The sequence below is a fragment of the Physeter macrocephalus genome, chromosome 14 (assembly GCF_002837175.3).
Source record: "Physeter macrocephalus isolate SW-GA chromosome 14, ASM283717v5, whole genome shotgun sequence".
Classification (NCBI taxonomy): domain Eukaryota; kingdom Metazoa; phylum Chordata; class Mammalia; order Artiodactyla; family Physeteridae; genus Physeter; species Physeter macrocephalus.
In genome coordinates, this window is record NC_041227.1 from 64,600,402 (window position 1) to 64,617,630 (window position 17,229).

General features: G+C 36.0%; 1 protein-coding gene across 3 annotated transcripts in view; it reads left to right on the top strand.

Moving 5' to 3' along the window:
- The window catches only part of RBBP6 (RB binding protein 6, ubiquitin ligase), a 32,708-nt gene extending 16,392 nt beyond the window's left edge, over nt 1-16,316 (top strand). For 2 of the 3 annotated variants that reach the window (XM_028498311.2, XM_028498310.2), the window contains exons 9-19: nt 2,487-2,659; nt 4,124-4,227; nt 4,336-4,673; nt 6,629-6,725; nt 6,835-6,913; nt 7,024-7,078; nt 8,392-8,460; nt 10,668-11,030; nt 11,319-11,420; nt 12,258-14,015; nt 14,317-16,316. In XM_028498311.2, the coding sequence (XP_028354112.1) occupies nt 2,487-2,659; nt 4,124-4,227; nt 4,336-4,673; nt 6,629-6,725; nt 6,835-6,913; nt 7,024-7,078; nt 8,392-8,460; nt 10,668-11,030; nt 11,319-11,420; nt 12,258-14,015; nt 14,317-15,898 (4,720 nt within the window). In that variant the 3' untranslated portion in view covers nt 15,899-16,316. The remainder of the gene's footprint in view (nt 1-2,486; nt 2,660-4,123; nt 4,228-4,335; nt 4,674-6,628; nt 6,726-6,834; nt 6,914-7,023; nt 7,079-8,391; nt 8,461-10,667; nt 11,031-11,318; nt 11,421-12,257; nt 14,016-14,316) is intronic. The other variant, XM_007105637.4, reaches the window with a different exon arrangement.
- The last annotated feature ends 913 nt before the right edge of the window (nt 16,317-17,229 follow it).

The window sequence follows — 17,229 nt, forward strand, 5'->3', positions numbered from 1 at the left end:
TCTTCTAATTTTTCTTTTTCTGTCATTCCCTGCTCTCTTCCTCATTCACTTACATACTCCCACATAGTCTTTTATGCTGTTTGCATCCTTTAAAAGAACAAGACAAGTATCTTAAACTTTCTGAGAAGCAGGAGGCTTAAGAATAAAAGTTCTGCAAGATATCAAGGCAAATTTAAGTGCCAAGATTAAAGGAAATGCTGAGGTATCTTGAATAAGTTTGGATATACTGTGTGAGTCTTAAGATTCTGAAGTGTGGTTTATTTCATAAACCATTAGTTCAGATCAGCTATACCTTAATGCTTATTTTTAATGTGTTTTCAGATTTTATTTTATGAGCCAATTTTTAATGAAATGAATAGACAGTAAACCTAGAGGCATAGTTCAACTAGATAACTTCCCTTTTTATCTGCTTTTATTAATACATTTAATTACCTTTTTGATTACCGTCAACAGTTGTAAACTCTCACAATATAAAACACAATATTAAGTGTTCTTTGGAATATGGTTCGCTAACTTAATCGTGCATAAGAATCTCTTATAAAAGTGTGTTAAACAACCTGGGTACCCTGCCCCGCCCCCAGGGATTATATGATGAGACTCTGAGTCTGCATTTTTTAACAAGTCCTCGAGGAGATTATGAGTTTAGGGGATCCTTAGGGCATACCTTGAGAAACATCAATTTAGAGAATAGATGTCCATGTTCTTAGTGACAAAATTATGTTAAGAACAGTTTTCCTCAGCTTCATGCTATATTGTCAGATGCGGTGAGCAGGTAAGGATGATGAAAATGGCTATGCTTACAGAGTGATACTGAAAAAAGATTGTTTTTGAGTAGGTAAATACATTGTTCTTGAGTAAATACATTGTTTTAGTTCACAGATAAGAATTAATGTTTTCCTAAACTCCCAACCCTGCTCACTTTCTCAACTTCACTCCCATCTATTTTTTATCAGTCTACCATCCTCTGTTTTTGTGGTTCATCTTAGAGCAGTTTGTTGTTACGCTGTTTCTAATTCAGACATTTCATACATGATTCCAAACAGCTTTAGGTTGAAATTGATGACTTTTACAGACACAATTTAAGAGCAGACGGCTACATATTAATATAATATGTAGATATAAAAGTATTTAAATAGAAATTTGTGTTGGAAAAATTAACATCACCTGTGAACCCCTACTAATAATTAACTTCATTGCTTTTGAATACTGAAATACAAAAGCCCGTTTTGTGCCAAACACATAGCAAATACTGGGGAAAATGGGAACCCAAATATTTTAAATGAAACTTTCACCCTCTCCACTAACACCACTGATAAGCAACTTAGACTCTTCTTCTGTTTCTTTTTCTATCCTCTCTTCTCCTCTTTTTTTTTTTTTTTTTTTCTCCTTTTCTTTTCTCTCTTTTGGGCAGTGGGAGACTCCTCTTTCACAAATTGGGAACAATGGGGCATAAGCAAATTGATACATATTTCTGGAATCGTGGTGATGTCTATGGAGCAACTGCAACACAAATAACACACCTAAGGTACCCTGCTCTGTCCAGATGAGATTCTTTCATTTTCAGCATTGCGATGAACACACTCTGTTCCTGAATGAAACAGAAAGGATTTCTCTAGGAATTCCTGTTTTACAAATGTGCCTGATTACAGAGAAGATGAGGGTGTTGGAAGCAGTGGTGATGTCTGAGAATAGAATATTTTGGTTTTTTATTTTTAATATATTTAATACCCAACATTTCTGCAAAGTAACATTTCTACGAAAAATGGACCTCCAAATATCTAATGAGGTGTTCCTTTAAATTTTTTACACATATTCTAAATATTTAAGTCATGAATATTTCTTAATTGACTATAAATAGATTAATCTCTCTTAAAATGTTAAGTATAGTAGACCACTGTTTTGAAGTCTAATTCTGGCTATTAATTACTGGTGTGATTAGTGACATATTTCCCTTGAATTATCCTCCTTAATTGTGTAATGTCAGTACCAATTTTAGTTTACCATATTATGGTATTCACATTAGTACCTTCACAGGTTTTGGGGACTGTTAGACTATGGAGGAAGAAAAAACAGTTTTTCCCCCCCAAGAAACATGGTAGTAGAGAAAATAGTGATTAGGGTGTTGTCATAGCTTAAGCTCAAATCCCGTCTCTGCCACCCATATAAATATAACTTTGTGACACTGTGTCGCTTTACTTCTCTGGCTCTCAGTTCTTAGAGTTACAGATTCGAAGATCCTTTTAGCCACTTTGATAGCATTTTTTTTTTCTTTTTTGTTATACTTGTTTAGGATTTTGTTTTATATCTTTTTGTTTAGGGGAGGATGTTCATAACTGCTCCCTTATTTTGGGAGGTACACACTTAACATAAACTGATTTGACATTGTACTGAATTATAAGTACCCATTATGGTATAGAAGAATATGTAAATTTTGGGGGAAATACTTTGCCTTAACAATGTTAAAACACTAAAACTTTCTTTTACAGAGAAGCATATGCAATTGGGAAAAAAGAAAAACCACCTTTTTTACCAGAGGAACCATCATCATCTTCAGAAGAAGATGATCCTATCCCAGATGAATTGTTGTGTCTCATCTGCAAAGATATTATGACTGATGCTGTTGTCATTCCGTGCTGTGGAAACAGTTATTGTGATGAATGTAAGAAATGTTGAATCTTTGACAATACATAATTTAGAGTATGTGTATTTCCTTGGGAAGGCTGTTAGCAATATTGTATATTTTAATAATAAAATATGAATTATTGATAAATTAATCAATGAGCATTTAATAACTTTGTTGCTACTTTTTAAAAAAAAAAAAAACAACCTCCTTGTCCTTTTAAATATTAGAATTGACCACCTTCTTTACCTTCATCAGGGTGACTTTACTGAGGTTTTATAAAATGTAGGATTTTTATTTTCTCTGTGTTTTAAGTGGTATACAGAAATTTAAAAGCCTTTTGGGCTTTAGATATTCCAGAAGTACTTTTAAATGATATCTAAGTCCCTTTCTAGGAATGTGAAAAATAGCTTATTCTAAAATTCTTAAGTGTGATGAGAACTACTCTGTAAAGATATTACCCAACATTTGCCAAGGGGTTACTTGTGACTTTTGTCTTGAGTCATTTATATTCTATTAGCACTTGATTTTTTTCTGCCACTTATCTTAAGTTTGTCCCTTCTTACCCAGGTGAAAATGATGTCATCTGAAAATTTCATTGCTCAGTCCTGCTCTGGTCTTTATCATTTCTAAAGATAGTTTGGGGGGACTTCCCTGGCAGTCCAGTGGTTAAGACTCCACACTTCTACTGCAGGGGACGCAGGTTTGATCACTGGTCACACGGCCACAAAAAAAAGGTAGTTTTGGTATACAAATCTTTCTTATGGGGCCTCTTCAGTGAAGACCAAAGTCAAGAAGAGGTCACTTAAAACTTGTTTCAGAGTATGTCTTGAATTTAACAGACTGCTAATGATTGGATTTTTTGCAACACTGAAGCATAGTGCATCTATAATTTAGTATTGGTTCTTACCTGCTGTGCTATAGATGTCCCTGATTTCCTTGCCTGAATAATGCTTCTGTTATTTATAATGCCCTTTTCTAGTGATGCTTTTTTTCTTAGCACCACATACCTTGTGGCATCTTAGTTCCCCTACCAGGGATTGAACCCGGGCCCTCAGCAGTGAAAGTGCAGAGTCCTAACCACTGGACCACCAGGGAATTCCCAAGTGATGCTTTTTTAAAAGCCCTATATTAGCCATATAATGTTTTTGTCTCTTTCTAGACTCTCTCTATTTCTTTTTTTTTTTTTTCCCTATAATCCGATTACTAGCTAAACAAAGAGAATTGTATTGGGGAAAGAACATCTTTTCTCTCAGTTTAAATGTTTGTTTAGCATATATCCATTACTTCTGTTTTTAAGGTAGAGAGAGGTTAGAGCAGAAGAATGCTATCAGGCGAGAAATTTTACTTTTAAATTTCTTAATCTAAGAATAGAAATGGTTAGTGATGTGTGCTTGGAAAACAGTAATGTAACTGAACACATGTAAATGGTCTTTTTAATTCATTCACTAAAAACTGGTTTCCTAACTATGCTTTTGTTAATATTTAAAATCTTATACATAGGTATAAGGACAGCTCTCTTGGAATCAGATGAACATACATGTCCAACATGTCATCAGAATGATGTCTCTCCTGATGCTTTAATTGCCAATAAGTTCTTACGACAGGTAGCTATATTTGTATCCCTTTTTATGAAAATTAAAAAAAAATCTTTTAATTGATTTAACCGTACTTGAGTAAATACTACATTACATTTTTATGTTTGGTGTCTGTAGGCTGTTAATAACTTCAAAAATGAAACTGGTTATACGAAAAGACTAAGAAAACAGTTGCCGCCACCCCCACCCCCAATACCACCTCCAAGACCACTCATTCAGCGGAACCTACAACCTCTGATGAGATCTCCAATATCAAGACAACAAGATCCTCTCATGATTCCAGTGACATCTTCATCAAGTCACCCGGCTCCATCTATATCTTCATTAACCTCTAATCAGTCTTCCTTGGCCCCTCCTGTGCCTGGAAATCCGTCTTCTGCCCCAGCCCCTGTACCTGATATAACTGCAACAGTCTCCATATCAGTCCACTCAGAAAAATCAGATGGACCTTTTCGGTAAGTCTATGTATTTCTCACTATTAGGAAACAAGTGAGATCAGTGATGTAGTTTTTCTTATTGTATATTGCTTTACCAGTTGTTTTAGTGACCTTCAGTCTGTTGCATCCCACTGTGCTCAGTAAGGTGGATGACCTGTAAGAAATGACCTAGTCTTTGGGAATTCCCTGGCAGTCCAGTGGTTAGTACTTGGTGCTTGCACAGCTGGGGCCCAGGTTCGATCCCTGGTCAGGGAGCTAAGATCCCACAAGCCACATGATACAGCCAAATTTTTTTAAAAAAAGAAAGAAATGGCTAAGTTTTACTGGAGGAACAGACAATTGAAGGAGATTCATTTGCAAATTATTAAGCATCCCAAGGTCAAAAACTATACACATTGCCAGCAAGTCACATTAAATGTTGAATAATATCCCATAACAGCTCTGCAGTTCACTAGAGGGAGAGGTCACTTATGGTCACCTCTTAATGGTGGTATTAGAAAACAGTAGATTTGAGCAGAACTAAAAACAATTTGGATAAATAGAGAAAGAGGGGATGAAATACTGGTAGAAGTAGAGAGGTCAGAAATAATTGTTTTGGAGCATAATTATGTAGGAGAGTAGTGGAAACTCACTTAAATCCTACCACTCCTGAAATGAAAGGGACATTTATAGTCCAATGGCTCATAAAGTCTTAAAAAATCAACCAGCTTTTAAAAAATAGATACCAGGGGTTTGTTCGCAGAAACAAAATCTTTAGGAGTAGGACCTTTACAAGTATATTTAAGAAATCCCTGCAAAGTATTATATATAGGATGGATAAACAAGGTCCTGCTGTATAGCACAGGGAACTATATGTTCAATATTGTGTAATAAACCATAATGGAAATGAATGTGAAAAAGAATGTATATATATGTATAACTGAATCATTTTGCTCTGCAGCAGAAATTAACAGAACATTATAAATCAACTGTACTTGAATAAAATAAAATTTTTTTTTAAATCCCGCGTATCTAGTTCAGCCTTTTATTTGATTAATAGTGGGAATAAGGCCCAGAGAGTTCATTGACTTATCTAAGGTTACCCTTTTGATTTAGTGGTAGAGGTGGAAGTAGAATTTACTCTTGATCCTTTATTTATTTATTTTGTCTCTCAAGGTTTTTTTTTAGCTTTACTAGTCTTAAAACTGAACCAATTTCTATCATATCTATCATAGATTGTACTTCTTAAGGAGGCTCCTTCATTTTACATTTCACTTACATATGAAGAACTCTTCAAAAATCCAGTCCTCTCTCACTTTCCCCAGAAGTTTTCATCATCTTTGATGTAACTCATCTTAATGCAAGTGTGATGGATAAACAGTAACAAGATGTGATTTTTACTCTTTTTTTTTCCTTTGATAATTTTTACTCATTACATGCAGAAGTAAACTTTATAATTCTATTATCACAGATTATGTATTCCCAAAATAAGAATATTTGTGTAATGCAGACATTTCCTTCAGGTCTATTATTTTTCAAACTTTGCAAGTATTATGTATAGAGGCCTCATAAATATGACTCAAATCTTTGTAACATGGAATTTTTTTTTTCAAAAATATGGAAAATATTGCCTTTTTTTCCCAGTTTTATTGAGAAATAATTGACATACATCACTGTATAAGTTTAAGGCATACAGTACAGTGATTTGACTTAACATATATTGTGAAATAATTACCACAGTAGGTTCAGCTAACATCCATCTTCTCATGTAAATACAATAAAAGGAAAAAAAAAAATTTTCCCTTGTCATGAGAACTCAGGATCTATGCTCTTTTAACAGCTTTCCTGTATACCATACAGCTGTGTTAGCTATAGTCATCATGTTGTACATTACGTCCCAAGTACTTATTTATCTTATATAACTGGAAGTTTGTAGCTTTAATCCTCCATTTCTGGTGACTTCTTAATGTATTGTAAATTATATTATTATCTAGGGATTCTGATAATAAAATACTGCCAGCTGCAGCGCTTGCATCTGAACATTCGAAGGGAGCCTCTTCTATTGCAATTACTGCCCTTATGGAAGAGAAGGTAAGTTTCACTGGCTTTTAAATTTGGAGATTTTTTTATTATTATTATTACAGTAGAGTTTTTTGTTTTGTTTTTTTAACCTATACCTTTTTGTGTTTTTTTCCTAAAGGGTTACCAGGTGCCTGTACTTGGAACCCCATCTTTACTTGGACAGTCATTATTGCATGGACAATTGATCCCCACAACTGGTGAGTAAAATCATTTTGGTTTGAACTTTTTTCCTTAAAAAATAATTTTAACTTTATTTAACCTGTAATTTTATATTTACTTATTGTTTTTGTTTATTTTTGCTTCCAAGGTCCAGTAAGAATAAACACTGCTCGTCCAGGTGGTGGTCGACCAGGTTGGGAACAGTAAGTATATGTCTCAAATAATCTTCAGGTGATTGCTTTCAAACCGGATAATGGAAATTACAATCTAAGCAGTGTGTGCTGAGTGTCTTTTATTGTAAACTCTTTTATGTGCCATCTTAACACAGTTTTTATGTAAAATGTCACAAATTCAAGACTATATGAAGAAATCTTCTTAAAAAATGAGTAATTCTTTTCTATAATAATAAAATGTAAACTCATGTAAATTCTTTTTACTTTTTTGACTTAACAAATGGTGATCTTGGCAGAATCTCAGTTAATGAACAGATAAGAATTACTTGAAAGAATATTTTAAATATATTTTAAATCTGCTAGTAGATTAAACTTTTTCCTCTTTAATTTGGATGTTTTTGATTTGAGTAAATAAACACATATTAAGGTTAAAGTCTATCAAACACAAAATTTCTCATTTTGACTAGCTATGTTAATGAAATTTTATTGCATATTAAAATCTATAAGGTGTGGGAGACACTGCTTTGTGAATGATCCCTGGTGTTCTCCTTACTTGCTGCAAGTAATAAATCCTTCTGTCTCCCAGCAGAAAAAAACAAAAAATTCTTTAGGGTATGATTTTCTACCCTGAAGTACTAAGAACTTTGATCTTCTATAGGATGTTCTATGGCATTAAAAATCAGATTTATTTATTGTTTTTATATAATTATTTCTGTTTATGTAACCCATATAAATGGGCTCATATATTTATGTAAACTGGCTTATATTCTAAAACTTTAATCTTTTTGTTTGAAAGATAAACCAAACTTCTTATAGAAAAAGTATGTTAGAAAAAGTATGTTAGTTGAGAGACTAGCAGAATATATCAGTAGAAAGAACACGGGATTTGGAGACAGACCTGGGTTTGAGTCCCAGCTCCTGCATTTGCTAGCTATATGACAATGGGTGTGTGATTCTATTCTCAGCCTCCATTGCCTCATCTGTAGAATTGGAATGGTGCTACTTACCTCACATGTCAAATGCCTCTCCATAGTGCCCGGCAGATAAAAGGGCTCTTTTCCTTTTCTGTAACAATAAGTTCATAGAGTAACTTATAGGATGCTAATTAGAATACAATATTACATAAAATATATATTGAAGCTTAATTGTTTATGTTAATCAGAAAGAATATTTAATTTTAAGTAACTATAACACTTACTCATATCTCTATCTGAAACAAGTTTAAGAATCAGGATCAGGGAGTAAGGAAAAGTTTTCAGTATAGTTAAAATAGGTATATTAAAGTCTACACACGAAAAGGTGTGTATAATACTCAAGCCTATTTTATCCTTCTTTCCACACAGTTCCAACAAGCTTGGATATCTGGTTTCTCCACCACAGCAAATTAGAAGAGGGGAGAGAAGCTGCTACAGGTAGGCTTGCTAAAAATCTTGAAAAACGGTATAATCTGATGACACACTGAAAAATATAACACAAATTAAAGCACAGTAGTGGTAGGGGGAGTGGGTTCATTTGGTTTATACTTTCCTCGCTTAAATCTTAAGTAGTTGCCCTTAAGAGGCCTATAAAAGAATAGATTACATTTAATATTTTTTATATATATATAAATTTATTTATTTTTGTCCGCGTTGGGTCTTCATTGCTGCACTCAGGCTTTTTCTAGCTGTGGCGAGCAGGGGCTACTCTTCGTTGCCACGCGCGGGCTTCTCATTGCTGTGGCTTCTCTTGTTGTGGAGCACGGGCTCTAGGCACACGGGCATCAGTAGTTGTGGCGCGCAGGCTCAGTAGTTATGGCGCACGGGCTTAGTTGCTCCACGGCATGTGGGAACTTCACGGACCAGGGCTTGAATCCATGTCTCCTGCATTGGCAGGCGGATTCTTAACCAGTGAGCCACTAGGGAAGTCCCTACATTAAGTGTTTTAAATGTTGGTTTTTTAAGGCTACATCTTTACTGCTCCTTCCCAAGGACTACTTTCTCCCTGTCAGCACACAGCAGAATACTGGCTTACATTTACTCTGTTGAGTATAGAGGGCGGTCAGTAAGGCCCAGACAAACTAAGGTGTCGATTTAATTTAAGATGGATGTTAACCAGCTCAGCTCCCAAATGCGAAGAAGGCTTGGATTTATTTCTCCCCTAGACTCAGTTATCCCCATCTTCTACCACCTTCTCTTCCAAAAGGAGAGACAGAGATTGTTAGGGGCCTTTGCCCAGAAGATGCACAAGCAGTGTTAATCTAAGAAGTAAGCCATATAGTTCTTACTATCTAGGTCATACTTAAGGGTATCTTCTAGTGCTCCAAAGAGAATTGCTAACCTTATGAAAGATAACTACTGTTTTGTTGTTAGATCACATATTTAATAAGAAGATAATATTTACTAAATCAGTCTCTGAAAAGAGGCCTAAAATCTAAATCCCAGCTTCTGCTATTGTATACCAGTTACCTATAATTTAAAGATCCTTTTAGCTTAACAGAAATAAGCCCCCCCTCCTTTTTTTTTTTTTTTCGTGGTACGCAGGGCCTCTCACTGTTGTGGCCTCTCCCGTTGCGGAGCACAGGCTCCGGATGCGTAGGTTCAGCGGCCATGGCTCACGGGCCCAGCCGCTCCGCGGCATGTGGGATCCTCCCGGACCGGGGCACGAACCCGTGTCCCCTGCATCGGCAGGCGGACTCTCAACCACTGCGCCACCAGGGGAGCCCAAGCCCACTTTTTAAAAAAAAAGCCACTGTTTCTTTGATGAGGCAGAATTTAGAAACTTTGGCCAGCACTGTTAATTTTAATCTAACCCTTTGAGAGAAAAAGTGAGATTTTCAGTTGTTAATTACAAATATTAAAACTAGTATTTATTCTACTTTGTTGGTTTTTAAATAAATTTATTTGTTTGTTTTTGGCTGTCTTGGGTCCTTGTTGCTGCACGCAGGCTTTCTCTAGTTGAGGCGAGCAGGGGCTACTCTTTGTTGCGGTGCGCGGACTTCTTATTGCGGTGGCTTCTCTTGTTGTGGAGCACAGGCTCTAGGCGCGCAGGCTTCAGTAATTGTGGCATGCAGGCTCAGTAGTTGTGGTGCACGGGCTTAGTCGCTCCACAGCATGTGGGATCTTCCCAGACCAGCGATCAAACCTGTGTCCCCTGCACTGGCAGGTGGATTCTTAACCATCATGCCAGCAGGGAAGTCCCATGTTTATTCTACTTTGAAGGGTCTTATTTCCTCAAAAAGATTATAGGAAGTGGGTTTTCTTCATTTAAACTTTTGGTCTTGGAAGGCATTTTGGGGAGAAATAGGTCATAGAGACATTAACCTGTCAGTTCCTTTAAATGACAGATTAGGAAGTAATGAGATCATTGTGGAGTGATATTTGGACTTCACAAAAGAGAACTTTTAAGTATGGCATCTCCATATAAAGAAGGCCTTGTAAAGTTATCTCAGTCCCTAACTGGCCTTAAAAGTTGTTTTTAACATATAAATGATGTTACTTTTACATATAAACAATATCAGTGTCCCTGTGCTTATTTGAATAGTTGATTTTTTTCCATTGTTTGTGGATTGAAAAGATTATGAGTAGAAAGGATAAGGTTACTTGTCTCAGATGCTTTAATATCTTGGAATTTATTTTTCCAGAAGTATAAACCGTGGACGACACCACAGCGAAAGATCACAGAGAACTCAAGGCCCATCACTACCAGCAACTCCAGTTTTTGTACCTGTCCCACCCCCTCCCTTGTATCCTCCTCCTCCCCATACACTTCCTCTCCCTCCAGGTGTTCCTCCTCCACAGTTTTCTCCTCAGTTTCCTCCCGGCCAGCCACCACCTGCTGGGTATAGTGTTCCCCCTCCAGGGTTTCCTCCAGCTCCGGCCAATTTATCAACACCTTGGGTGTCATCAGGAGTACAGACAGCTCATTCAAATACCATCCCAACAACACAAGCACCACCTTTGTCCAGGGAAGAATTCTATAGAGAGCAACGACGACTAAAAGAAGAGTAAGTGTTTGAATTTGAAATTACTCTACACTTTCATTTTCTGATGTAACGTTAAATAGGTATCTTTGGAAGCATTTTCCAGTGTTTCCAGTTAGTATAAGAAAAATCACCTAAAAATTAAACCAAGCCATACAAGCAACTTCCTCAGGGATTCCTAGTTATTTATAGTTTTAAAGTGGAAAACTAATGGCAATTTCATTCATTTCATTCATGATCTAATTACATTTGTCTTGTTAGTTTTCTTAAATGGTTTTTGTTAACTTTCGCTCTTTAACTTTATTTTACTAGGGAAAAGAAAAAGTCCAAGCTAGATGAGTTTACAAATGATTTTGCTAAGGAATTGATGGAATACAAAAAGATTCAAAAGGAGCGTAGGCGCTCATTTTCCAGGTTAGTGTTTTGCAAGCCTTCACAACAGAATTACAAATGGGACTTTGAATATCCAGGGATTAGCTATGGATATAAATAATATTGCAGTGATGGAATTTTTCTGATTCGGTCTAGGTTTATAAACATGGAAATGTAGCTTATTTCCCAATATCTGTTTATTGAAATATCTCACTGTAAATTCTATTGTGTAGAACTAGCAGTTATGGGGATTAAATTGCCCTTGTCCCTTGAAGTTATTTATAGTGTGAAATAATTGGGAAATGTTTGTGGAAGGAAAGAAATAGAGGACTAGCCAAAGATTACATTTCTGAGGACCCTTTTACCTAAGGCTACAGCTTTTTGCTGGAACATTAACCTGTGTGATTATGAACTAACAGTAGAATACAAGTTGCTTTATTGATAGAAAAACTGAATTATAAATATTCCCAGGAAGTTTGTTTAAAAGACTTATTTTTTATGCTTGAGATGTTCCTTTTAAAGCTAGACGATTGGCCAACATAGGACAAAAAAAGTTACTCCTACTTAATAATCAGATAGGAAGTAATGTTTAAATTTAATTGGCATTTTATTTAATGTTAGGTCATATAACTCACGGTACATTAATGCACTTCACTCTAATTGTTAAGATTTCACTTTTGTTTTATAACAAGTGATTGCTCTGATCTTTGTGTACTTTATTCCATTCCAGTAGAGGTCACTGTGCCTCTTTAATCATCTAAGTTGAAACGATATAAAGAAATAATGAACCGTGAGGAGAACATACTGAAATCTGAGAGTCTGTATTTTATTTTGTATATATTTCTCAACTATCAACTATTGTTTTATTTTTGCTTTTAGGTCCAAATCTCCCTATAGTGGTTCATCCTATTCAAGAAGTTCATATACTTACTCTAAATCAAGATCTGGTTCAACACGATCACGTTCTTATTCTCGATCGTTTAGCCGCTCACATTCTCGTTCCTATTCACGATCACCTCCATACCCCAGAAGAGGCAGAGGAAAGAGTCGAAATTACCGTTCAAGGTCTAGATCGCACGGGTATCATCGATCTAGGTCAAGGTCACCCCCATATAGACGGTATCATTCACGATCAAGATCTCCTCAAGCATTTAGGGGACAATCTCCTAATAAACGTAATGTACCTCAAGGAGAAACAGAACGTGAATATTTTAACAGGTACAGAGAAGTTCCACCACCATATGACATGAAAGCTTATTACGGGAGGAGTGTTGACTTCAGAGACCCATTTGAAAAAGAACGTTACCGAGAATGGGAGAGAAAATATAGAGAGTGGTATGAAAAATATTATAAAGGCTATGCTGCTGGAGCACAGCCTAGACCATCAGCAAATAGAGAGAACTTTTCTCCAGAGAGATTTTTACCACTTAATATCAGGAATTCTCCCTTCACAAGAGGCCGCAGAGAGGAGTACTCTGGTGGACAGAGTCATAGAAGTCGAAACATAGGTGGCAACTATCCAGAAAAGCTTTCATCAAGAGACAGTCACAATCAGAAGGATAATACAAAGTCAAAAGAGAAGGAGAGTGAAAATGCTCCGGGAGATGGTAAAGGAAATAAACATAAGAAACACAGAAAAAGAAGAAAGGGGGAAGAAAGTGAAGGCTTTTTAAACCCAGAGTTATTAGAAACTTCTAGGAAATCAAGAGAGCCAACAAGTGGTGAAGAAAATAAAACAGACTCATTGTTTGTTCTCCCAAGTAGAGATGATGCTACACCTGTTAGAGATGAACCAATGGATGCTGAATCCATTACTTTTAAATCAGTGTCTGAAAAAGACAAGAGAGAAAAAGATAAACCTAAAGCAAAAGGTGACAAGACCAAACGGAAAAATGATGGATCAACTGTGTCCAAAAAAGAAACTGTTGCAAAACCTGCTAAAGGACCTCAAGAAAAACTAGATGGAGAGCGTGAAAAATCTCCTCGATCTGAACCTCCACTTAAAAAAGCCAAAGAGGAGACTCCAAAGAATGACAATGTGAAATCATCATCTTCCTCTCAAAAAGATGAAAAGATCATTGGTACCCCCAGAAAAGCTCACTCTAAGTCAGTAAAGGAACACCAGGAGGCAAAACCAGTCAAAGAGGAAAAAGTGAAGAAGGACTACTCCAAAGACGTCAAGTCAGAGAAGCTAACTAGTAAGGAAGAAAAGGCCAAGAAACCTAATGAGAAAAGTAAACCACTTGATAGCAAGGGAGAAAAAAGGAAAAGAAAAACTGAAGAGAAATGTGGAGATAAAGATTTTGAGTCATCTTCAATGAAAATCTCTAAATTAGAAGTAACTGAAATAATGAAACCATCGCCAAAGCGCAAAATGGAACTTGATATTGAAAAGCTGGATAGGACACCTGAAAAAGACAAAATTTCATCATCAACTGCTCCAGCCAAAAAAATCAAGCTTAACAGAGAAACTGGAAAAAAAATTGGAAGTACAGAAAATATATCTAATACGAAAGAACCCTCTGAAAAATTGGAGTCAACGTCTGGCAAAGTTAAACAAGAAAAAATCAAAGGAAAGGTCAGGCGAAAAGTGACTGGAACTGAAGGATCCAGCTCAACACTTGTGGATTATACCAGGTATCTGATAATGGGCGGGTGGAAAAAGTGGAATATGTTAATTAAGAATGTATTGATGTTGCGGGTTAGCTGGTTACTCCTGTCTTTGAAGAAAGGAATTGTTAAAAGATAAGTAGATTTTGGGGGTGAGCCACATTTGCTTTTATATAATCATACACTTAAATCTTTATATCTCAGAGCACAATAAGTGGCTTTTGAAAGTTAAAAGGACATTTATCATGTTTAAGTTGGTCTTTTTATACTTATCAATGTTTAATAACTAAGTTCTTCATTAATTAAAAAATATTTTAATTCTTTTTAGTACCAGTTCGACTGGAGGCAGTCCTGTGCGGAAATCTGAAGAAAAAACAGATACAAAGCGAACTGTCATTAAAACAATGGAAGAATATAATAATGATAACACAGCTCCTGCTGAAGATGTTATTATTATGATTCAGGTTCCTCAATCCAAATGGGATAAAGATGACTTTGAATCTGAAGAAGAAGATGTTAAATCCACCACACAGCCTATATCAAGTGTAGGAAAACCTGCCAGTGTTATAAAAAATGTTAGCACTAAACCATCAAATGCAGTCAAATATACTGAAAAAGAAAGTGAGTCATCAGAGAAAATTCAGAAACTCACCAAGGAAGTGAGCCATGAAATTACACAGCATGAGGTCAAAAGTTCAAAAAACTCTGCATCTAGTGAAAAAGGGAAAACCAAAGATCGAGATCATTCAGTGTTGGAAAAGGAAAACCCAGAAAAGAGGAAGAACAGCACTCAGCCAGAGAAAGATAGTAATCTGGACCGTCTGAATGAGCAAGGAAATTTTAAAAGTCTGTCTCAATCTTCCAAAGAGACTAGAACTTCTGGCAAAGAAGATAAGCATGATTCCATTCGAGGTTCCTCAAATAAAGACTTCACTCCCAACAGAGACAAAAAAACTGATTATGACAGCAGAGAGTATTCAAGTTCCAAACGTAGAGATGAAAGGAATGAATTAACAAGAAGAAAAGACTCCCCTTCTCGCAGTAAAGACTCTGCAGCTGGACAAAAAACTAAGCCAAGGGAGGAGAGAGATTTGCCTAAAAAAGGAACAGGAGATTCCAAAAAAAGTAACTCTAGTCCCTCAAGAGACAAAAAACCTCATGATCATAAAACCACTTATGATACTAAACGTTCAAGTGAAGAGACGAAATCTGTAGATAAAAATCCCTGTAAAGATCGTGAGAAATATGTATTAGAGGCAAAGAACAATAAAGAGTCAAGTGGCAATAAATCACTTTATGTACTTAACCCACCGGACCCACAGATTGAGAAAGAGCAAGTTACTGGGCAAATTGATAAGAACACCATCAAGCCTAAACCCCAGTTAAGTCATTCCTCTCGACTGTCCTCTGACTTAACTAGAGAAACTGATGAAGCTGCTTTTGAACCAGATTATAATGAAAGTGACAGTGAGAGCAATGTATCTGTAAAAGAGGAAGAAACTTCAGGAAAAATTTCTAAGGAACTGAAAGATAAAGTAATGGAGAAAGCAAAAGAGAGCCTGGACGTAGCAGCAGTCAGCCAGGTAGGTGTAATCAGGAGCCAGAGTCAAAGCAGCCCTAGTGTCAGTCCAAGTAGAAGTCATAGCCCTTCTGGAAGCCAAACCCGAAGCCACAGTAGCAGTGCTAGCTCTGCAGAAAGTCAGGACAGCAAGAAGAAGAAGAAAAAGAAGGAAAAGAAAAAGCACAAGAAACATAAAAAACATAAGAAGCATAAGAAGCATGCAGGCACTGAAGTAGAATTGGAAAAAAGCCAAAAACACAAACATAAGAAAAAGAAGTCAAAGAAGAGCAAAGATAAAGAAAAGGAGAAGGAGAAGGATGACCAAAAAGTGAAATCTGTCACTGTGTAAAAGGGCAGATTTTAAAAATTGACTTAATTACTAAGTCATCTGTATTAAATTTTGTTATAATGTAAAGAGATTCAAGCTTTGTAAATAAGATATGGAAGACCCTGTGCTGCACTTAAAATATTGCTGCTTGATTATTTGATTTTTACATCAGAGCTTTATAACACGAACTTTTGTACAGAATTGTGAGTTGTGACCATGTAACATGAGAGGTTTTGCTAGGGCCTATTATTTTTAACCACCATTAATTAGTTGGGGTGGAGTTTACTGTACTGTGAAATTTTCACATTTGAATTTTTTTAATTGCCTGGCAAAAGCTGATATCAGTTCTAAAATATCAGCAGAATGATTTGCTGAATTCATTACAACTCCGTTATGTCACTTTTTGATTACAATAAAAGTTTTCAGTAAACTTTTCAAATGTTGAATATTTGCCTTATTTGAAGGAAAGTGTGTCATGTCTCCTCCCCCCTTCCACTTCCATATTTAAAATATCCTGTGAGACTTTAGTATAAGCTGAACTGTATATATAAAATTCTGAAGTAAACATGGAAAATGTACTTCATTAGTGGGCTGGTAATAGGTGGCCAGAAATAAGAAATCATGGTTAATTGGAGATCTGGTTGAATAAATCTGGAAGGGTCTTAAATATAGTAATTAGAAGTTTGGACATGAATTTTAGAGATGAGGTATTTTGATTTGTTTATGGTTATGTATTTTTCTTGAAACCCTGATAAGTGAGTATTAAATTCCTTGATAAAGTACTAAATGACACAACAGTCTGTGGTCTACCCAATCTGTCCAGTTGACCGAAGCAAGCAGCAATAGGTCGAGAAGCACTAGGTAAGGCTACAGTGGATTTCCTTAATGGCTCTGGTTTTGGAAGTTTATTGTAAGCAATAAAAAGCTATTGAAAGGATGTCAGGAGCTAGAATAAGAATGGTACTTTAGAAACATAGCTGTATAAATGGAGATTAAGAAGACAATGGCTAAAAGCAGGAAAAGACCAGTTCTAGTGTGAGGTAGTGGTCCTAAAGTACTTTGGCAGGGGGCATTGGACTGTGGTAATAGAAGAGGAAAGGGTTTACATTAGCAGCAGCTTTTATTAACTTCCTGTCTTCTTGCCTTGATTCATTATTTCCAGGGTGTACCATATTTACAGTACTGTATACCATTGTTGGTACTCGGTTTTAGATGGTATACAAACATACTTAAATGTGTGTAATGCAGCATTTAATATTTAAGGAAAAACATTGAGTGATTTAAAGAAAAATTGTAAAGGTGATAATAAGAATGCTATTAACCTTATGAAAGCCATTCAGAACTGAGTTAAA